At 48.2% G+C, this 22550-nt stretch overlaps 2 protein-coding genes across 7 annotated transcripts in view; one reads left to right on the top strand and one right to left on the bottom strand.

Annotated features, from left to right (window-relative positions):
* Positions 1-22550, top strand: part of PRSS55 (serine protease 55) — an 83671-nt gene that overhangs the window by 46841 nt on the left and 14280 nt on the right. Inside the window, exons 1-5 of one of the 2 annotated variants that reach the window (XM_054499906.2) lie at positions 8297-8544; positions 12323-12515; positions 14112-14362; positions 15723-15865; positions 21274-21622. In XM_054499906.2, coding sequence (XP_054355881.2) covers positions 8391-8544; positions 12323-12515; positions 14112-14362; positions 15723-15865; positions 21274-21591 — 1059 coding nt within the window. In that variant the 5' untranslated portion in view covers positions 8297-8390 and the 3' untranslated portion in view covers positions 21592-21622. Of the gene's footprint in view, positions 8545-12322; positions 12516-14111; positions 14363-15722; positions 15866-21273; positions 21623-22550 lie in introns of those variants that run through there. The other variant, XM_054499907.2, reaches the window with a different exon arrangement.
* Positions 1-22550, bottom strand: part of PRSS51 (serine protease 51) — a 64436-nt gene that overhangs the window by 34035 nt on the left and 7851 nt on the right. For 3 of the 5 annotated variants that reach the window (XM_054499902.2, XM_054499903.2, XM_063668508.1), the window contains exon 1: positions 697-828. The exons of 1 other annotated variant lie outside the window; for it this stretch is intronic. In XM_054499902.2, the coding sequence (XP_054355877.2) occupies positions 697-817 (121 nt within the window). In that variant the 5' untranslated portion in view covers positions 818-828. Of the gene's footprint in view, positions 1-696; positions 829-22550 lie in introns of those variants that run through there. One more of the 5 variants, XM_054499904.2, reaches the window with a different exon arrangement.

Below are 22550 nucleotides of genomic sequence, written 5' to 3'. Positions count from 1 at the left end.
ATGTTCTGAATCATACTGGCAGTTGGGGCAAGAGTGATCTTATGGATAGATACATCTCAAAAATGCCAGATTCAATAAAATTAAACTTAGGTCACTTTCTTTACTGTAAAATATATCAGAGCCTTTTATATATGGTTATCCACAGTGATACTACAGAAAAAATTATCAAATAGAACATTTCCAAATCATGTCTAACATAGAACTTTTCCCTCTGGAGCTTTTCCCAGGACTGAGGCTCTGCAGAACAAACTTTGCATTAACTCATTTACTCCACATAATAGCCCTATCATGTTCTCCAAGTTACGAGATTATATAATCTAATACCGGCATTCTAAATTAAATAAGGTCCTATTCCACCACTACTTTGCTGCCTCCCTCAGGGTGTTCGACCTGGAAAGATTGTTAATGATTTTACAAAGAGGAAGGTGGAGATGAGAAGCAAAGTCAGTTGCTAAATCATTCCTCCAATTCCCCTGAGCTTCCAGAACTCTGGGTCCAGACCCTGGGGAATCATTTTAGACAGCATCTTTGCAGAACCAATACACGGATTGGATTGATCAATTATAATCTCTTCATTTCCTGAGTCACTGGCCCTAACTCGGCATCCCTGGAGCCTCTAAGTCAACTCTCCAGGAGCCAGGTAAGAGGTGGCATCCCTTTCCCCCAACCTCTGCTCCTGGCGGGCCTGTCACAGACCTGGATCGTCCTGGGCATGCCCCTTGAGTGCCAAAAGCAGGGGAATTAGAAGCTGGAACATCTTCTTGTCATTCCAGTCCAAAATTGCCAAACGTTTGCCTCCAGCCAGAGCTGATAACATGCCAGCCACAGTGGTTTCTGGCAGGGGCGTCACAATGTAGGGCAGAGTGGGGCTGGTGACTTCACATTGAGCCCTGGGCTCAGGGAGGGGCAGGGGATGCAGGTCAGCCTGGGTGAGCAGAATCTGCATGTCCAGTCCTTCCCTGTCTCATGTCCCCTCTGCAGCAGGGGCTAACGGGGCACCCTGGAAGGGCCAGGCTGGGTGAGCGGCTGTCGGCATGCTCCCCTCCCACCTTTGACGCTGTGCTTTTTACTCCTTGTCTGCCTTGGTGTTAAATAGCTCTAGGTCTTTGGGTGATTTTTTATGTTCTCTGGAACCAGGTTACAAAAAGCCTGAAATGCCTTGTTAGGACATTTGGATCTTACCCATGAAGTCAGCTGGGGAGGAAGGGATAGAATTAAAGAGGGTCATGTGGTAACATTTGCATTAAAAGATGACCCATCTCTACTAAAAAAATAAAAAATAAAAAATAGCCAGGCATGGTGGTGCGTGCGTGTGGTTCCAGCTACTTCAGAGGCCGAGGCAAGAGGATGCTTGAGCCCAGGAGGTCGAAGCGGTAGTGAGCTGTCATTGCTCCACTGCTCCAGCCTGGCCAACAGAACAAAATCCTGTCAAAAAAAAAAAAAAAGATGGCTCTTGGTATAACGTGGAGAATACTTTGGAGCGGATGAAACTAGAAGAGTATCAAGTAGGAAAGACACGGTGGACCTGGAGAGAAACACAGGCAACAAGGCGGAGCAGAGAGGCACCGTGGTTGATGGGCTCTGCAGGATGACCAGGCAGCCAGAAGCCCAATCTAAAAGTCTAAGGTGGAAGGATAAGCTGGGGAGTCGTCAGCCTATTGAAGTCCGGGGGTGGGTGAGGTTGCCCAGGGAGAGCATCTGCAGAGAGGAGCGCAGAGAGCCCAGGCTGGACCCTGAAGAACCCTCAGCATCCACACAGAGGAGGCAGAGCTGGAAAAGGAAGCTGGCAATTGCCAGAAGAGCTGGAGGAAACCCAGAAGAGGGAGTTGCTGTGGAAAACGGAAAATGGGCCAAGAATGCTCCAAGGAGAGGTGCCTCTGATTACAGATAATCCCTCCCCTCTGCTCCTCCCACAGCCTCAGGGATCTGATACCATCGGTTATGTGCACTCTCCCTCATCCTCCCCTTCCCCTGCTCTTCCACATCCTTCTCATCAGCCTTTGAAGGTGCTTTAGTCATGCCACCTTAAATCCTTCAAAATAAACAGCTCCCCAATCCCCTCCCTGTCAGTGACTTACCTACAGCCACATCCCCATCTCGTCTCATTCGCAACCACAGAAGAAATGAATGAAGTGCCTGCTGCCTGAAACAGCAGCTATCTACAAGGCTCCCAAGTTATCCAAAAGGCCCCCCAGTTATCTGCAAGGCTCACTCCCGCCTTCCTTCAAGTGTCTTCCCAGTCACCCTGTCATAGAGACCTGCCCGATCATCCTGCAGAAAACAGCACCCACCCCTCCCTGCCTGCCCTCCCCATGCCTTTCTCTGCTTCATTTTTTTCCCTAGCAGTTATCACCCTCTGACATCATCTATGCCTTCAGTATTTATTTACTTTCTGTCTGTCTCACTAGACTATAACCTGGATGAGGGTGAGAGCTTTTTCCTTTATATGTACTCCGTTATCTCCAGTTTTCAGAATGAGGCTTAGAACATATTAGGCACTTATAAATAGTCGGAATGAATGAATGCATGCATGCATGGCTGGCCCTGAGAAGAGAAGGCCTTGCCTCCCACTCAAGCTAGGGGTTGACCCTGAGGTGCTCTGGTCCTGGCTTCACCCTGATGACTTGCATTCTCTTGACCAAGTCATTTAAAGTCTGAGTCTCCTTCCCCCTCGTAGGTTTTTTGAGAGGATTAAGGAAAATCATGTGAGCATTCAATAGGATTGTGTATAAAATCACACGTGACAGCAGCATGGCCTCTGAGACTGGCAACCTGCATTGGAATCCAGGTGTGATGCTCAGTGACCTGTGGTGCTGGCTGTATCCTTCTCCATGAAATGAGACAGGGGCTGACTTCATCTGGTTCTCGGGATTGTTCTGAAATGCAAACCCATCAGCACTCAGGAAAGCATCAGAACCAATCAATACCCGGCCCCTCTGGCACCCCAGTGACTCACTTGGAAGCAGACAGGGTTAAATGGGAATGGCCTCTGAGATCCCATGTGCCTGAGCCAAGTCTATGGCTGTGATCTATCACTGGCTGAAAATGCCAACTCGGTGGTTAAAGTTGTAACCTGAGCTGCAGAACATCAACGCCATCATCATAGCACACTAGTTATGGACGCCTTACTATACCATCGTCACTGTGACTGCAGAGGTCAGCCTATTCTTATCCCCCATCTAGTGATAAGGAAAGTGAAGCTATGCAAGGCTAAATAACCTGTCCAAAGCCCCTTGTTGAGATGGCAGAAGCAGGATTAGATGCAAGGTACGTCTGATTCCAGAACCCACTCTCTAAAGCAACAGTCAGACCACCTCCTAAACAATGCACGCAATCTAAATAGAAGAACAGCTTCTAGGAACAGCAAGTGCCTGCGTGAACATCAGAGAGGACACAAGAAGCATCCTCCCAAAGCCTCTGACCTTCATCTCTGCTGGAGATCCCTCATCCTTGTGAGGTCCTTATGTCTGTAAGGTCCTACTCCAACAATGACAGTGGATTTCATCTGCCCACCAGGTGATAGATGCCCAAACTGCTACATTGGAAGAGATTCCAAGGCCAATTTTTGGCTCAGTTGTGATCCATCAGCCAAGACCGACATAAGAGCTAGGGAGGGGGAGGAGGTAGAGTGTGGCCATTGTTCCAGACATCTGCCTGCCTGTGCCAGGGGACTTGCCCATGCTTGTGTGATTTTTTAGGTTTCCACACATGCTGTTCAGCAAACTGCTGTACATGGAGGAATCATGAGGCTTCAGCCAGACCTTTCCCACCAGCCCGAAAGGAAAACACTGCAGCAAAGGCACTGAGGAGTGGAATGGGCACTGCAACGTGGCTTGTGATCAAAACACAGCTCGTTGTCTCCCACGGTCCTATTAAAAGCCATTCAGAGGCTGGGCGCGGTGGCTCATGCCCTGTAATCCCAGCACTTTGGGAGGATGAGGCGGGTGGATCATCTGAGGTCAAGAGTTCCAGACCAGCCTGGCCAACATGGTAAAACCCCATCTCTACTAAAAATACAAAAATTAGCCAGATATGGTGCTGGGCGCCTGTAGTGCCAGCTGCTTGGCAGGCTGAGGCAGGAGAATCTCTTGAACCCGGGAGATGAAGGTTGCAGTGAGGTGAGATCATGCCACTGCACTCCAGCCTGGAGGACAAAATGAGACTCTGTCTCAAAAAAATAAAAAAATAAAAAAGCCATTCAGAGGGCATGATGCGTTCTGTCCAGATAAAACTTGGACTCAGAGCTTTTCTGATTATTCTTAGGTAATAGTCCTACGGTCACTTGGGTCGGAATTCAGGGTGATTTATATATTAGAATATCCAAGCCCCTGTCACATTCTCGACACAGAATCTGACTCAGTGCTCAGCCTCCTCCCCACCTGGGCCCAGTTAGGAACATGGTTCCTTTCTCACGTCCCGCTCTGCTCACCTGCCCCCAACAGGTGAAAGTTTAGGGGAAGGCACAGGTCCAGGTGAGCCCACACATCAGCTCACTGTTCCTTGGGCCTGGCAGACATTGAAGGCTGGCTCTTAGGTGGTGTCTTCATGGGCTCTCCATGGTTCCCCTGCTGGGTGGCTTTCTCCTGAAGTCCCCAGGCCAGGGTGGGGCTCTCTCTGTGCCATGTTGCTTTCTGCTGTTTGTCATCCTGTGTGCACCTGGTGATACACCCCAGACTCTTTCTTACAGATTTCCTTGCCCCCTCCAGGAAGCCTCATGGGATGAATCCTAAGACCACCCCTGGGCATTTCTCTCTCTGTACAGCACACACTGGTTCCAAGGGAAAACTGTGGGTTCAGGACAGTCCCTACCCAGCAGCATCCCTCCCAGAACCATTCTCTCACCTGCAGATTTCCCAGGTGTGAGTTATACCCCAGCGATCCCAGCAAAGCTCTCTACAGGAGGCGTAACTGACACTTCTCAAAGATGTCCAGAGATGATCTGCACTGGATTCATCTGGAAGAAGCTGTGCTGTTACAAGTGCTCAGACCTCTCCCCCACCCCCGGCCCGCCCCATCCCACTGGATCAGGATCTGAAGGACTAAGCCTGTAAACAGGTACTAGAGTTGACAGATAAAATATAGGACATGAGTTATGTTTGCATTTCAAATAAACAGCAAATTATTTTAGGATGAATATGTCCTAAACACAGTATGGAGTATATTTATACTAAAAATATTTGTTTATCTCAAATTCAAATTTGACAAGGCATCCTGTATTTTTATTTGCTAAATCTGGCAACCCTCATCTGCACTGAACAAGCTCCCTAGGCTGCACATCCAAGTCAGGACCACAGTTTGAATGTGTCTCCTCCAAAAGTTATGCGTTGGAAACTTAGTCCCCAATCCAACAGCATCGAGGGGTGAGGCCTTCGGGAAGCATTTGGGTGATGAAAGCTCTGTCCTCATGAATAGATTAACACCACTATACAAAGGGCTTGCAGGAATGGGTTCACTCTCTTCTGTTCCTCTGAAGAACTTGAAGACACAACATTTCTCTTCCCAAGATATAGAAATGTGGCACCATTTTGGAACCAGAGACCAAACCTGCCGGCACCTTGATCTTGGGACTTCCTAGCCTCCAGAACTGTGAAAGAATAAATTTTCGTTCTTTATAAATTACTCAATCTGGCCAGGCAGGGTGGCTCACGCCTGTAATTCCAGCACTTTGGGAGGTCGAGGAGGGCAGATCACCGAGGTCAGGAATCAGGACCAGCCTGGCCAACATGGTGAAACCCTGTCTCTACTAAAAATACAAAAATTAACTGGGCATGGTGCACCTGTAATCCCAGGTACTCGGGAGGCTGAGGCACAAGAATCGCTTGAACCAGGAGGTGGAGGTAGCAGTAAGCCAGGATCGCACCACTGCACTCCAGCCTGGGTGACAGACTGAGATTCCATCTCAAAGAAAAAAAAAAATTACCCAATCTGTGGTATTCTGTCATAGCAACACAAACAGGCTAAGACAGTCAGAGAACCACTGGCCAAGACTTTGGTAAAGTCCCCAAGGCAATGCCACCCGGGGGCCTCTGGGGCGCCAGCCAGGCAACAGTCCCCACGCAACCCATATCCGACCTATATCATCATGTGCCTCCTTTCCTCTTTGGATTTCATCAGATTCCTTCTAGAGCACTGGCATTGCTCTCCTCACCCTGGACCCCCTAGTTTGCCCAGTCCAAGGGAGAGACTTTCCCATCGTAGTCTATGGGGGATGACGTCTCTGGAGTTGTGCAGAGCTCAGCATGTGAGGCTGGGATGTCTCCATCCAGAAGATGGGACATGGTGCAACCCAGCATCGCTGTGAAGATTTGCAAAGCAATGCTGGACAGTGAACGAGTATTTCACAAGAATAGACCTAAGTCATGTTCTTGGGAGGGACGTAGACTCTACAGGGTGGTCTTCAGCAGGAAATCAATCTTTTTGGAGGTGACCAATGATTTTGTTCAGATACTTCTGTTGAAAATGAGCAGCAGTTTGCAGTGGATATGCCCGTGCCCCTTGTCTCTCCATCTGTGAGATTAGCTGTCATCTTCCATTCCCTTATCAGACCTGGAGCCCAGACTCCTCCTCCCCTCCACACCCTATCCCCAGAACCAATAGAAACTGAGCGAAAGAGAAAGCATTGGCATACAGCAGATGCGTGAGTAGCAGGTCCAGTAGGGACCTGAGCCCGAAGGAGGGGAAGAGGAAAGCCAGGGAGCTCCCTATGAGGCCACCCTTAGGGCCAAGGAGTGAGACTAAGTGGTGAGACCAGGGCCAGGTGCCTGAGTGTGCTGTGGGCTCCTGTCCCGCATGCCAGTCAGGAAAGTCCTGGCCTCCATCAGGGCCAGGCATTCCCTGTTGAAGAGATGGATGAGGCATGGTTCAGAGCAGGTGGGGAGGGCACCACCTAGGGCCACTCAACAGGCTGTGGCTCAGCCTCAGAGGGGATGCCTGAGCAGTGAGGAGCAACCTTCACCAGGGAGCTGCCTTGGGAGAAAGAGCAGAGAAGTCCTGGAATCTCCATCCCGGGCAGTAGCTCGAGCCACACCCATGAGAGGCCACCTCGCCGGTCATGTGATCTCACTTTAAGCCTCACAGTAACCTGCATGCCAGTGAGCACTGTGTTTCTCTGCTGCAGATGAGAAAACCAAGGAGGTAAGACTGGGCAGGTAGACACGTGGGCACTTTGGCCATTGAGCCCATAAGTCACTTCCAACCACTATGCTCAGCCTGTGGCCAGGAAGGCAGTGCCCAGGCTGCTTGAGTAAGTCCACTTGGGTCAGCGCGCTGAGGGGTGTGGAAATTTTAAAAATACACAAGGTCCAAAGCCCATGACTGAGTCACTGACATCCAGGGAGGCCACACACCAGCAACCTCCATCTGAAGCTGGTCATTTCATCTTGAATGCACAGGGGCACATCAGGAGACTTGGGGGCCATGTGGGATCCATCTAGAAGGTGGTAGGAGGGGGATTGGGACCCGCCACGCTGGGCATGAGGGGAAGCCAGAACCTCTCAACCTGACCTGTGCGGGTACACCTGAGGCCCTGGATCAGAGTCCTGGGCAGAGAACTAAGCGGGCAGCCGTACCCCACAGGGTGCTGGTGCTGGCAGAGGCCTCCAGGCGTCCCCGGGCCCCACCCCATTCCCGAGGGTCCAGGCTGGAAGCCCTTCCCCCACATCTTACTCCCACATTCACAGAGAAGCCGTGGCCTGAACTGAGCCTCAAAAAATGTTTGGGGGCGACAATGGCTGAAAGCATCATTGTGCCCACCGGGGCGGGGGGGCTCAATGATTTGGTTTGGCTGTGTCCCCATCCTAATCTCATCTTGAATTGTAGCTCCCATAATTCCCATGTGTTGTAGGAAGGACCCGGTAGGAGATGACTGAATTATGGGGGCAGTTTCCCCTATACTGCTCTCTTGGTAGTGAATCAGTCTCACAAGATCTGATGGTTTTATAAGGGGCTTCCCATTTCACACGGCTCTCATTCTCTCTCATCTGCCGAAATGTAAGACATGCCTTTCGCCTTCCGCCATGATTGTGAGGCCTCCCCAGCCACCTGGAACTGTGAGTCCATTAAACCTCTTTTTCTTTATAAATTACCCAGTCTCGGGTATGTCTTTATCAGCAACATGAAAATGGACTAATACACTCAGGAAGCTGGGTGGTGCCCAGGTCAGGGAGAAGGGAACCTGGGATAAGAAAGGCTCTGAGATGAGGTGCCTCTGTGCAGCCGTCCTGGAAACAAAGCAGCCAGAAAAGAAGTCTTCATGGCTACAGTCTGAGTTCTCGGCTCCACAGCCCATTGTGACATCACTTGGGGGCTCTGGATCTGAGCTGGAGGCTGTCAGCCTCACTCCCTCAGCCCTGGCCTCTGTCACCCCTGGGCCCACAGCACAGCCCAGGGCCATGCTCCTGTTCTCAGTGTTGCTGCTCCTGTCCCTGGTCACAGGAACTCAGCTCAGTCCACGGACTCCTCTCCTAGAGGCTGGAGTGGCTATCCTAGGCGGGGCTAGGGGAGCCCACCACCCTCAGACCCGTCATCCCCCCGGCCCAGTCAGTGGTGAGTACAGGGGCAGAGGGGGAATGGATGGGGGCTCATGGTCCAGCTGACTGGCTGCCAGGAGGGTGGATCGCAGAGCACAAGGCCAGAGCTCCAGGGCCTTCTCCCACATACCCCTTCTCCAAACCACTTCTCCTTTTTCTCCTCTCTCCTCTGGCCCAGTGTTTGACCTGTCTAACCCTAAGTTTTGGTTTTGAAATCTGACACTTTATCCTCAAAGGAATAGTAGGCTTCCCTGAAGCTCTTGCCTAGAACTAGCTGAGACTGAGTGCTCCCACTCGGAGGGGGACCATTACCCTGGGCCTCTGTGGCTCCCATCAGCACCAGGCTTCCAGAAGCCACAGACACCCAGGGATGCCTAGCTCAGTCAGGCCAAGTTCAAGGGTGCTTCTGTCCTTGTGCCCAGCCCCCTAGAGCTCCCTGATGGCTCATTTCTTTCTCCAAGGGGGTGGCCGAGACTTCAGGGATGCTGGGGTACCTAGCAACTGTTAGGGGTCAAGCACTTCCCCGTGTTTAATGCCCACAGCACCACGGTGGGGCATCTGCTCTCAGACCACGTGTGGATGAGGAACTCAGAGCCTCACTGAGGATGAGGATTTGCCCAAAGTTGCCCCATGGGGAAATGATAGAGCTGTCTGCCTGGCCTGCACTGGGTGACCGCAGCGCCAGGCTGCCTGCCCTGTGCACACCGCCTCTTGCCCAGAACACAGCAGGCTCACCTGGCCTCCTTCAGTCCAGCCTAGGGTGCACTGCACTCTGTGTGAACAGGGGGCGGGAGGCATGAGGGGAGAGCATCAGCAGAACATGCTCCTCTAATGCATGATTGCTCAGAGCACTCAGAAGCAGCCGTTTCTGCTTCCATCACTGCTTCCAGGCTCTCAGCTCTGGCATGAACCTAAAAGTCCACACGATTCCATACAGATGTTGTGCGTTGATCTCAGGACCAAGAATGTGGGGGGGGTGGGTCCCACTGATGCAAAATGGATATGAGAACTTCTGCCAGTTCATTCTGGAGAGTTGACTTTGGTCCAAGCACTTTGTCGGTCGCTTCAACATCCATCCTCTCATTTCATCCACACATCAGTCTTATAAAGTTGGCATTATCTTATGCTTATTTTAGGAATGAAGGAAGGGGAGTGGGTACCCAAAGATAAGTAGCTTTCCCTAAATCATTTAGTGAATAAGCAACAGAGCCTGGATTCAAGCTTGGGCTGTCTGGCCCAGAGCCTACATTGAGCACGTGCCACGTTCTGCATCTCAGACAGAGAGACAGAGGGCACCCATCATAGCTGCTCACCATCCAATCCGGCTCATAGACACTCGGCATTTTGATGTACTTCCTTCCATACTTATAAACCCACATTCTTAACATAATAAAATCACAAGTTTTAAATATGATTTTCATCCTGACTTTTTCACTCAATTTTATATCACAAACATCTTCCTGTGTCGTTAAAAATCCCCCATGAACCTAATTTTGTGGCTGAGAAGTAGTTGATGATATGGATGTGCCTTACTCAACCCTAGCATTTAGCTTGTTTTCAATTTGTCACAATGATAGAGATCGCTGCAGTGAACATCATCAGATGCACACATGTGCTGCCTTCCAGACTCCTGGAATGGAGTCATTGAATCAGGGAATCAGCCCACAAGCATGTTGCCCTCTCCGTCTGGAGCTTATATTCTGGTACCAGAGTCAGGCAAAAGGGACTGATAATGTAGGAGTTAATGTAACGAGGATGCAATGAAGAAATGTAACGCAGGGTAGGAAATAAGGAGTCACCAGGATGGGAGGGGCTGTTTTAGACACAGGTCAGGGAAGGCCACTCTGAAGAAGGGATTCTTGGGTGTAGGGAGAAAGTGAGCCAGGTAGCTGCCTGGGAAAGAATATTTCAGGCAGAGAGCCACATGGCGCAGTGGTGAGAGTACCAGCTCTGTTGCCAGCCGGCCTGGGGCTCATATCATAGTTCAGTCACTGACTAGTTGTGTGACCTTGGACAAACTACTTAACCTCTCTGTACCTCAGTTGTCTCAACTATAAAGTGAGGATGAAAATAAGAGGGCCTACCTCAATAGGGCAGTTATGATAACCAAGTGAATCGGTGTTTGCAAAGTGCTTGCAACAGTGCCTGACACACAGTAAGCATCATATGTAAATAAAATCAGAGAGGAAGTGTGGATCCAAAAGTCCCGAATAGGCCGGGCATGGTGGCTCACGCCTGTAATCCCAGCACTTTGGGAGGCCGAGGCGGGCGGATCATCTGAGGTCAGGAGCTCGAGACCAGCCTGACCAACATACAGTGAAACCCTGTCTCTACTAAAAAATAGAAAAACTGTATTCCCAGCTACTTGGGAAGCTGAGGCAGGAGGATCGCTTGAACCTCGGAGGCAGAGGTTGCAGTGAGCCGAGATCATGCCACAGCACTCCAGCCTGGGTGGTAGAGCAAGACTTCGTGTCTCAAAAAAAAAAAAAAAAAAAAAAAAAAAAGTCCCGAAGAGAGCCTTTACGCATTGCCGACAGCAGAAGGTTCCGGATGCACATTGCTAAGTTCTCACTCCCGCATTTTTTTAAACCAAAAATGACCACCACGGGATCACCCAAACAACAAAACACTCACAGCTTCTGTTGAGCTGATGCTTGGAAAATGAGCAGCAATAAAGAGACAAGAATAGGGTCTTGGGCTTTTTAGAGTCAAACTCATGCCTTGTCCCAGAACACAAGGCAGACATTCAAATCAGCAAATATTAACAGAGCATCTCCTCTTCCTGGGGGCGAGGAGCTGGACCCAGCCTCTGTCCAGAAGGGGAATTTCCTGCCTCAGCACAGGCAGCTACAGCTTTGCTCTCAGTCCCCCAAGTAAAGGAGCTGCTTAGCCTTGACTAGCCTAGAACAGCCAGAGCTTTCCGGTAGGTTCTGGCACTTTCTATGCCCCACCCCTTGTGGTTTCTTAGGGCTGCTGAAATGAATGACCACACACTTGGTGGCTTAAACAACACAAATGTCTTATCCTACAGTACTGTGGGACAGAGCTCCAGCACAGACCTTCTGGGGCTGAATTCAGGGTGCGGCAGGTCTGCGTTCCTACTGGACACTCTAGGGGAAAATTATTTGCCTTTCCACTTCCAGCTTCTAGAAGCTTCTCTGGGCCCCTGCCTTCATCTTCAAAGCCAGCTATGTTGCATCTCTCTGCCTTTCCTCTGCAGTCACTTCTCCCTCTGCCTGACCTCCTGCTTCCCTCTACCCCTCTTAAGAGCCTCAGTGATTCCATTGGCCCCTCGGAAAAGCCAGCATCATGTCCCCACTCTGAGAGCAGTGCTTAGCAACCCAAATTCCATGTTCAAAGTCCCCCTTTCCTTGCAAGCTAAAATATTCACAGGTTCTGGGGACATGGCCCATTGGAACTTGGACCTCTTTGGGGGACTATTGTCCTGCCCACCATGGGGGGTTGGCTTTGGACACTATTTTCTTCCGATTTCTCCTGGATGAGAGCAGAAACAAGCTCAGTAAAGTGACTCTCCTGAGGTCACAAATGCTGGATAGAGTCAGAGCCAATGCTTCTGACTCTATCTGCTGCTGAGCTCTGTGTAGACAAAATAAAGCATCTGCCAGCTGATGTCATAAGGGCTGCCCTGCTCGCCAGCCTCAGTGAGCTCCTCTCTAGAATGGGGATGAGGATATCCACTTGGAAGCCTCCTCCTCCCAGCCCGGTCCTGGGCTCACACTAGATGCTGACTAAATGTTTCCCCTTTTCCTTTCCACCCTCTTTCATTCCACCAGAATGTGGTGACAGATCCATTTTTGAGGGAAGAACTCGGTATTCCAGAATCACAGGGGGGATGGAGGCGGAGGTGGGTGAGTTTCCGTGGCAGGTGAGTATTCAGGCAAGAAGTGAAGCTTTCTGTGGCGGTTCCATCCTCAGCAAGTGGTGGATTCTCACTGCGGCTCACTGCTTATATTCTGAGGAGCTGTTGTAAGTACCACAAGCCTCCCACTGCTGCCTCTCAGGGCGCCCACCCCTGGGGCACCCTCCCCCTCACCCACACCTGGTGGCTGAGAGGAACCTGCGGCTGTTCGGTATCCAGTCGGCATGAATGGCTCCCACCCATCCACCCACCCCCAAGCCATGGGGAAGCGGAGGTAGCCAGCCTGAGGCTGTGTCCTCCTCACATCACCCAGAGCCAGTGACTACGACCTCCCTGAGGTCACACCTACCCTCTCCCAGAACACCTGTGGCTTGATGGAGCCAAGCGGCTTGGTCCAAATGCCTCTCCTAGGGCATTCAAGTCCATCTAGGGGGAAATCCTTCTAATTCTGGAAGCCTGGTTTCCTGGGCCACCTGACCCCCTACTCTCCTGCTCCTTGTAGAGCATTCTCTGTGTGACAGCATGTGGATGGATGCCTGGCATTACCAAGGACTAACTATGTGCTGGGGACCCTGCTAAGAAACTTTCCCCTATTGGCTGGGTGCGGTGGCTCACGCCTGTAATCCCAGCACTTCAGGAGGCCGAGGCAGGTGTATCAGGAGTTCGGTGGTCATGAGTTCAAGACCAGCCTGGCCAATATGGCGAAACCCCATCTATACCAAAAATACAAAAATTAGCTGGGCGTGGTGGCGTGCATCTGTAGTCCCAGCTGTTCAGGAGGCTGAGACAGGAGACTTGCTTGAACCCAGGAGGTGGAGGTTGCAGTGAGCCAAGATCACACCACTGGCACTCCAGCCTGGGCGACAGAGTGAGACTCCATCTCAAAAAAAGAAAAAAAAGAAAAAGAAACTTTCCTCTATTAACTCATTTAATCACACAGTGACCCCTGGAGCAGGTAGAATGAATAGCCCTCGTTTATAGATAAGGAAATTGAGGTCCAATAAATTGAGGCCGCTAACCTACAGTACCCACCTAGTATATAGAGACAAAATTCAAATTCTGGCTCTAGCACTTGTGCTTTCTGCCACACCAGCTCAAGGAAGTTTGAAGACACACAGAAAGGCTGATTTTAGAAGGTTAATCAAAAACCCAGGGACAGTTTCTTCATGGCATAACCAGTGAGCTTTGTGGCACCTGCTGTCATGGGATATCAAATATCCCGTGGGGTTCTGAATGTGGGCTTATTACTGAAGATCCTGTCTGCTTGGTCGCGGCAGGTCTAGACTAACTTCTGGTCCTGAGTTTCTAAAGTGTTAGTAGACCAGTTGATGTAAAACAGATATAATAATGAATGCCTTACCTATCTGAAGGTCAGTTTGATCCATGCCAAGTGGCTTTTTGTGGGCTCTGTAGAGTGCTCTGAACCCAGCTCTGCCTTTGCTGTATTAGACAGAAGCACCTCATTCACACCTCTGGGGCCCCTGATAGTGCAGTGGTCTGGCTGTGGTCTGCTCACTGGCTGTTCTGGTTTTTTTTTTTTTTCCTACATTTTTCCAATCCTCACACCTTCTGAGCAACAGCCCTAGCAGGGTCTAAAGGTCCTAGAGCTATATGGGATTTAGGTTTCTGGGCACAGCCAATTCTGCCGCTTTTGAGACTTCCCTTCCCCTTCCACTCGCCCTTCTCTGGTTCTCTGCCATCAGTCCAGAAGAACTGAGTGTCGTGCTAGGGACCAACGACTTAACTAGCTCATCCATGGAAATAAAGGAGGTCGCCAGCATCATTCTTCACAAGGACTTTAAGAGAGCCAACATGGACAATGACATTGCCTTGCTGCTGCTGGCCTCGCCCATCACGCTCGATGACCTGAAGGTGCCCATCTGCCTCCCCACACAGCCCGGCCCCGCCACGTGGCACGAATGCTGGGTGGCAGGTTGGGGCCAAACCAATGCTGGTATGTGACTGCTCAGCTTCCGCTGGGGAAAAAGCCACTGCAATCTGAAGGAGAGGGGAGGAAGCTGAGGAAGGAGTGAGGACAAGACTTGCGTTGGAGCAGACTCCCGCGCAGTGGAGGCTCACAGAGCCCAAAGTTTAGCTCCTTTTGAGTGCCGAAACCCCAAGCTGAGACACCAGGTCTGAGCCAGTCCCCTAGTGTAGTCTGATCCAGCTAGCACAGAGCAGTGTGGTTTGTGTGTTTAATCGAATTTAAACTCTGCAGTCATCCAGAGGCCCCTCTACTCTGTGTTCATAAACATCTTCCCTGATTCCACGGGCGTGTTTCCTACCTGGCTCCTCCAGGCATTGGAGATGCCCACCCTGGGCTAGGCTTTGATGGTCCTGGAGCATTGCCTGGCTCTTCTTAGAAATGAATCTGTTGTTACTTGTTTTTAATGCTGTTACTTGGCCAAAATAGAAGAAAGTCTACTGGGACAGAAAGATATGGCGAAGGGCCCACTGGACTGTCCCCAAAAAAAACCCGACAAAACCAAAAGCAAATAGATAGGGGAGGGGAGGGGATGAGAACAGCAAAGCATTGTGTCAGCCTGAAGGAGGCTCTGGATCCACAGGGATGATTTGCAGCGAGCCTGGGCCTGGACGACCTTGGGTGTTTCAAGAGTTTAGCAACCAGAGGGGAAAGTGGTGGGACCTTGGTTCTGGGCTCCAGGCACTCCTGGAAAGGTAGAAGAGGGAGAGGAGGCACATGGACATGCACAAGTTTAAAAATCTTCAATCAGGGGAAGAAATGTGAAATCCCTTTGTGGTCAGAGTTAATGAGATGGAGAGGAATCCAGGTGAATTCCCGGCATCTGGCGGCCCAGAAAGGGCCTCTGCAAATCCCCTCTAATCCCATCTCAAGACACTCTGCCAACCTGCCCTTGCTGAGGACCTAAAGTTTTTTCACCAGGAGTGCAAACCCACTTCCCAAGGCCCTGTGTGAAGGAAATGCCATCCTCATGTAATAAAATGTCACAATAGGCAAATGTATTGATGAGGCAGGATTATGCTGAGAAACAGTCAGTAGCCAGTTCCAAGAAGCTGAGTCTGTGGGGCTAACTGGAGTCAAGTTAGAAGTCTTCTTGGGAGTAGAAATTTGGTTTTGAATGAGAAGAATAATTCCAGTAGTTGCAGGAGTTGTTGGGGGAGTGGGTAAGTTGCAGGCGTTGGGTAACCTGAAGGAAGTGAGGGGCTGCAGAGCCTGTGAAGGCAGGGGATGGGGGCTGGTGGACACAGGGCCGAGAGCACAGTCAGCTGCATCATGAGCGTGGGGACATGAGGCCTGATGGCTTCTCTAATGTGCTTTCTCTCTGGGCCAGCTGACAAAAACTCTGTGAAAACGGATCTGATGAAAGCGCCAATGGTCATCATGGACTGGGAGGAGTGTTCAAAGGTGTTTCCAAAACTTACCAAAAATATGCTGTGTGCCGGATACAAGAATGAGAGCTATGATGCCTGCCAGGTAACTAGGGGGTACCCTCCCTCGCCTTATAGGTCCTCACCCTCTTGGAAGGGCCAGTGCAAGGGTATTCTCTCTCTGCTGCGAATGGACAATTCTGAGTCTGGAAGATGTATGGGAATTAGGGCCTTCAGCCATGAGAATGAGTATGTGGATTTGTAGAGCCTCTGGAGCTATGAGTGAGCACGCTGGGAGTCAATATGCTGCAACCCTGCTTAATTATTTCTGATCTTCTTCAGGTACACTAGGTAAACAGGGTGCCAAGTCTTTTCTCACTTCTTGGAATTCTTAAAAAAAATATTCAAGGAGGATTTGGTATCTATATAAGAAGTCATTTTAGTTCATTAATTTAGAAACCTTTGTTGAGCATGCAAGGCCCTGGACACCCGTAAATGAGATACGGTTCCTCACCTAAGGGACCCTACAGTTTCCTGGGCAGGCAGTGGATAAACAAACAATGATAATATATTGGGTGTTGCATGTGGGTTTCATGGAACCAAAGACTGGTCTCTTTGCCTCTCTTTAATAAAATGAACACATGTTCTTTCTAAAAAATTATTGATAGCCAGAAAAATAGAAAAAAAATCATAAATTTCCTCTGGCTCTAAGGACGAATGATGAAATTTGTCTTTAATGCTCAGAGGTGCTCCCTTCGTCTTAAAAGTGGCCACCCTGATGAACCTGCTTAGTCCCAGCTGAAGACTAGGGACCTGCTCATTGGCCAGGCAGTGGACCTTGTCATTGGTATAAAACCACAAATGAAGATGATGAATATTCTCAACAGTGATGGAGAGGCTGCCCCATGGAAAAAGAAAGATATTTATCTATCTGTTATGGTTTAATGTGAGAAAATTGGTAGGTTTCCCTGATAGGCTATAAGAGCCTTGAGAGGTGGGTACTGGAACAGGGATTGGAGGCAGAAAGGGAAAAGAGAAAGGAGAAGGCATTCTGAGGTAAGAAGTAGACCCTGGCAGCATAGCACTAGGTTTAGAAGCCCCCCATGTGGCAAATACTGTGGGGACCAAAAAGACACATGAACCTTGTATTTTCTTCACTTTCTGGGCAATTTAAAATATTACCAAAACAAAAAACAAAAAAACATGCACACAGAATTGAGACTTCTGGTTCCAGACAAGATGGAGTAAACACAATTCTCCCAGCCCCTCCCACTAAATAGAACTAAAAGCACAGGATAGTATCTCGTAAAATGAAAACAAAAAGGCTCTGAAAGGTGAAGAGAAGGTGGCCTGGCTGGAGATCCTCAGGTATTTCTTTATAGCAATGCAAGAACACACTACACACATCATGACCAGAAAACAATAATTGTCCTCCCTGATTAGAGTTTGTTATAATACTCCATTTATTCTAGTCACCTCTCAAGGATCATGGAATGGGACATCATCTCTCCACTGAAGACTGCTTGCAAGGTTGTAGCTGCTCAGTTCCTTTGGTGAGAGAGTAATATAACAAAGGTAGAGAGGGCATGGGCTTTGGCATCAGAAAATCCTAGGTTACACATACCTCAAAATAATAAAAGCCATCTATGACAAACCCACAGCCAACATTATACTGAATGAGCAAAAGCTGGAAGCCTCCCTCTCAGGACCAGAACAAGACAAGGATGCCCTCTTTCACCACTCCTATTCAACGTAGTACTAGAAGTCTTAGCCAGAGCAATCAGGCAAGAAAAAGAAATGAAGGGCATCCAAATAGGAAGATAAGATGTCAAACTATCCCTCTTTGCAAATGATACGATTCTATACCTGGAAAACCCCATAGTCTCTGCCCAAAGTCTCCTAGAACTGATAAGCAACTTCAGCAAAGTTTCAGGATACAAAATCAATTTACAAAAATTTGTGACATTTATATACACCAGATAACATACAAGCTGAGAGCCAAATCAAGAATGCAATCCCATTCACAATATCTGCCAAAAGAATAAAATATCTAGGAATACAGACAATCAGGGAGGTGAAAGATCTCTACAATGAGAATTACAAAACATTACTGAAAGAAATCTGAGACAACACAAACAAATGAAAGACATTCCATGCTCATGGATAGGAAGAATCAATATCATTAAAACGGCCATACTACCCAAAGCAATTTACAGATTCAATACTATCCCTATCAAACTACCAATGACATTCTTCACAGAATTAGAAAAAAACTATTTTAAAATTCATATGAAACCAGAAAAGAGCCCAAGTAGCCAAGGCAATCCTAAGCAAAAAGAACAAAGCTGGAGGCATCATGCTATCCAACTTCAAACTATACTACAGGGCTATGGTAACCAAAACAGCATGGTCCTGGTACAAAAACTGACACATAGACCAATGGAATAGGTTAGAGAACCCACAAATAAAGCTGTACACCTACAACCATCTGATCTTCATCAAAGTCAAAAATAACAAGCAATGGGGAAAGGACTTCCTATTCAATAAATGGTGTTGGGATAACTGGCTAGCCATATGCAGAAGATTGAAACTGGACCCTTTCCTTTCACCATCAACTGAAATCAACTCGAGATGGATAAAAGACTTAAATATAAAACCTAAAACTGTGAAAATACTGAAAGAAAGTCACACTACAAACTACCATTCTTGACATAGGCCTTAGCAAAGATTTCATGAGGAAGTCTCCAAAAGCAATTGCAACAAAATAAAATGGCCTAATTAAATTAAAGAGCATCTGCACAGCTAAAGAAACTATTAACAGAGTAAATAGACAACCTACACAATGGGAGAAAATATTTACAAACTATGCATCTGACAAAGGTCTAATATTCAGAATTTATAAGGAACTTAAGCAACTCAACAAGCAAAAACTAAACAACCTCATTAAAAAATGGGCAGAGGGTCTGGGTGCGGTGATTCACGCCTGTAATCCCAGCACTTTGGGAGGCCAAGATGGGTGGATCACGAGGTCAGGAGATCAAGACCATCCTGGCTAACACGGTGAAACCCTGTCTCTACTAAAAATACAAAAAAATTAGCCGGGCGTGGTGGTGGTCGCCTGTAGTCCCAGCTACTCGGGGGACGGAGGCAGGAGAACGGCAGGAGAACCCAGGAGGCGGAGCTTGCAGTAAGCCGAGATTGCGCCACTGCACTCAAGCCTGGGTGACAAAGGGAGACTCCGTCTCAAAAAAAAAGGCAGAGGACATGAACAGACGCTTCTCAAAAGAAGACATACATGCAGCCAACAAGCATACAAAAAAAATGCTCAATATCACTAATTATTAGAGAAATGCAAATGAAAGCCGCAATGAGATATCATCCCACACCACTCAGAATGGCTGTTATTAAAGTCAGAAAATAACAGATGTTGGTGAGGTTGCAGAGAAAAGAGAATGCTTATACACTCCTGGTGGGAATGTAAATTATTAGTTCAGCCACTGTAAAAAGCAGTTTGTAGATTTCTCAGAGAACTTAAAACACAACTACCATTAAACCCAGCAATCTCAATGCTGGCACATACCCAAAGGAATATAAATTATTCTACCAAAAAGACACATGCATGCATATGTTCATCACAGCACTATTCACAATAGCAAAGACATGGAATCAAACTAGATGTCCATCAATGGTGAACTGGATAAAGAAATCGTGGTACATGTACCCTGTGGAATACTACGCAGCCATAAAAAAAAAACAAAATCATGTCCTTTGCAGCAACTTGGATGCAGCTAGAGGCCATTATTCTAAGTGAATTAATGCAGGAACAGAAAACCAAATATCGCATGTTCTCACTTATAAGTTGGAACTAAATGTTGAATACACATGGACACAAAGAGGGGAACAATAGACACCAGGGCCTACTTAAAGGTAGAGGGTATGAAGAGGGTAAGGTAGTTTTTTACTACCCATCAGATACTGTGCTTACTACCTGGGTGATTAAATCATTTGTACACCAAACCCCAGTGACATGCAATTTACTCACATAACAAATCTGCTCATGTACCCTATGAATGTAAAATAAAAGTTGAAAAAGAAAATAAGAAAATCTTGGGTTACAGGATGGAGGGTACTAAAAAAATTAAAAACAGAACTACCATATGATCCAGCAACCCCACTTCTGGGTATACATCCAAAAGAGAGGAAATCAGTATATCAAAGAGACATCTGCACTTGCATTTTTATAGTAGCACTATTCACAATAGCCAAGGTATGGAACCAACCTAAGTTTCCACGAATGGATGAATGGATAAAGAAAATTAGGCAGTATACACGATGGAATATTATTCAGCCATAAAAAATGAAATCCTGTCCTTTGCAACAGCATGGATAGAACTAGAGGACATTACATTAAGTAAAATAAGCCAGGTACAGAAAGACAATGCATGTTCTCACTTATAAATGGAAGCTTAGAAAAAAAAAATTATGGAGATAAAGAATGATGGTTACCAGAGGCTGGGGAGGAAAGCAGGTGGGGACTCCAGTTAAGGAACACAAAAACACAATTAGTTAGAATGAATAAAGTCTAGTATTTGGTAGCACAATAAAGTGATTATAGACAACAAGTGTATATTTCAAAATAACTGGAAGAGTGGAATTGAGATGTTCTTAATACAAAGAAATGATAAATGCTTGAGGGGATGGATACCCCAATTACCCTGATTTAATTACTGCACATTGTATGCCTATATCAAAACATGTACCCCATAAACATATAAAACTATTGTGAACCCCTAATTAATTTAAAATTAATAAAAAGAAAATCCTGGGTTCCAATCCCAGCCAGTCTACCATAGAACCCTCAGCAAGCCGTTTCTCCTCCTGCAGGCTCATTTGCCTTGTGTGAAGGTGGACGGAAGGATGTGGGGCATTTGTTTGATTTATGTAGACATCAGGCGTGGCAGGGACTTGGTTCAGAAGCTCAACATAAATGGATAACTATGCGAGTCACAGACCATGTGATTCCATCCTGGAAGGGTCACACATTCTGAAAAGCTTGGCTGAATTAAAAAGGAATGTCCTTCTCTCTGTGCTTCTGCAAGAACACAAAGGAGACCCAGTTCTTAGCCCTACAACACTTCACATGTCCCATTTCCTTTCCTGCCCTTTCCAGAGCCTCTCATTTGATAAGACCCTCAAAACAAGTCTCCACTCATCCCTTGGCCTGCATCTCTCTGTGCTGCAGATGGAGTGGTCTTTTCTTACCAAGTCCTCCTTCTTCCTCCCCCATCTTCAGTCCTGTCTCATCCACAGCACCCCACCCCCAACGCTCTACACCCCTACAACCTCCAGAGCCAGCCTGGCAGCCACACGCTTCTCCCATGGAGCAGGGATGGGGTGGGTTGGCAGCCAGAGTTGGGGAGGCTGAGGAATCCTCTTCCGTGAATGAGCTGTGCCCAGCCTCAGATGGGCAGCTTAGAACCGGACTCCCTGCTGAGCTGTGTTCTCTGCCCACAGGGTGACAGTGGGGGGCCTCTGGTCTGCACCCCAGAGCCTGGTGAGAAGTGGCACCAGGTGGGCATCATCAGCTGGGGAAAGAGCTGTGGAGAGAAGAACACCCCAGGGATATACACCTCGTTGGTGAACTACAACCTCTGGATCGAGAAAGTGACCCAGCTAGAGGGCAGGCCCTTCAATGCGGAGAAAAGGAGGACCTCTATCAAACAGAAACCTATGGGCTCCCGAGTCTCGGGAGTCCCAGACCCAGGCAGCCTCAGATCCTGGCTCCTGCTCTGTCCCCTGTCCCGTGTGTTGTTCAGAGCTATTTTGTACTGATAATAAAACAGAGGCTATTCTTTTAACCAAAGGAGGGTGCATGCAAATGCGTCTCCAGCAGAGGCCTGGCTGCAGCTCAGGGCTCAAGGATGGAAAGTGAGACTGGGACCGGGAGGACCAGAAAGTCACCCTGGGGCCCTGGTTTGGGGACTGCACTTTGGGTCTGTGGATTAGTCAGGACTTTCTCCATTCTAGGTGACAGTCACCTAATTCTGACTGAATTCAGCCAAGATGAGGCATTTATGGATACATATAACAGAAAAAAAAAAAGCCAACAAACAAATATCCAGGGCTGGCATGATGACTTCAGGCATGGCTGAGTCGAGGGGCTGAAAGGTAAAGGCAGCGACTGTTGTCTGTGGCCATTACCCTCAAGAGGGCTTCTCAGTGGTGGCCGTGATGAGAACAAAGAATTCCCTGTTGTGCTGGGAAGTTAGTCTCTTAGTTCTATGCAGGCCTTCAGTGGATTGGACAAGGCCCACTCACATTATGGAGGGCAATCTGTTGATTCAAAAGTTATCAATTTAAATGTCAATGTCATCCAAAGATGCCCTCCAAGATGACATATGAGATGAACCACCACACTGCCGAGGCAGCCTTCACATGGTGTTTTACATTACTCCCGCCTGACAGAACGATGTGCTTATGCTCACCCTACCTTAAGGACAACAGCTTATTGTAACCCCTCTATCGAGCAACCTTAATGTTTCCTGAGGACCCCACTGATATGGTTTGGCTATGTCCCCACCCAAATCTCATCTTGAATTGTAGCACCCATAATTCCCAAGTGTTGTGGGAGGGACCCAGTGGGGGGATAATTGAGTCATGCAGTGGTTTCCCCATACCATTCTCATGGTAGTGAATAAGTCTCACGAGATCTGATGGTTTTATAAGAGGTTTCCCTTTTTGCTTGGCCCTTGTTCTCTCTTGCCTGCTGCCATGTAAGATGTGACTTTTGC

Source organism: Pongo pygmaeus, chromosome 7 (assembly GCF_028885625.2).
Source record: "Pongo pygmaeus isolate AG05252 chromosome 7, NHGRI_mPonPyg2-v2.0_pri, whole genome shotgun sequence".
NCBI classification, from domain to species: Eukaryota; Metazoa; Chordata; class Mammalia; order Primates; family Hominidae; genus Pongo; species Pongo pygmaeus.
The sequence above is the reverse complement of the archived record's forward strand: the minus strand, read 5'-3'. Positions and strand labels throughout refer to the sequence as shown.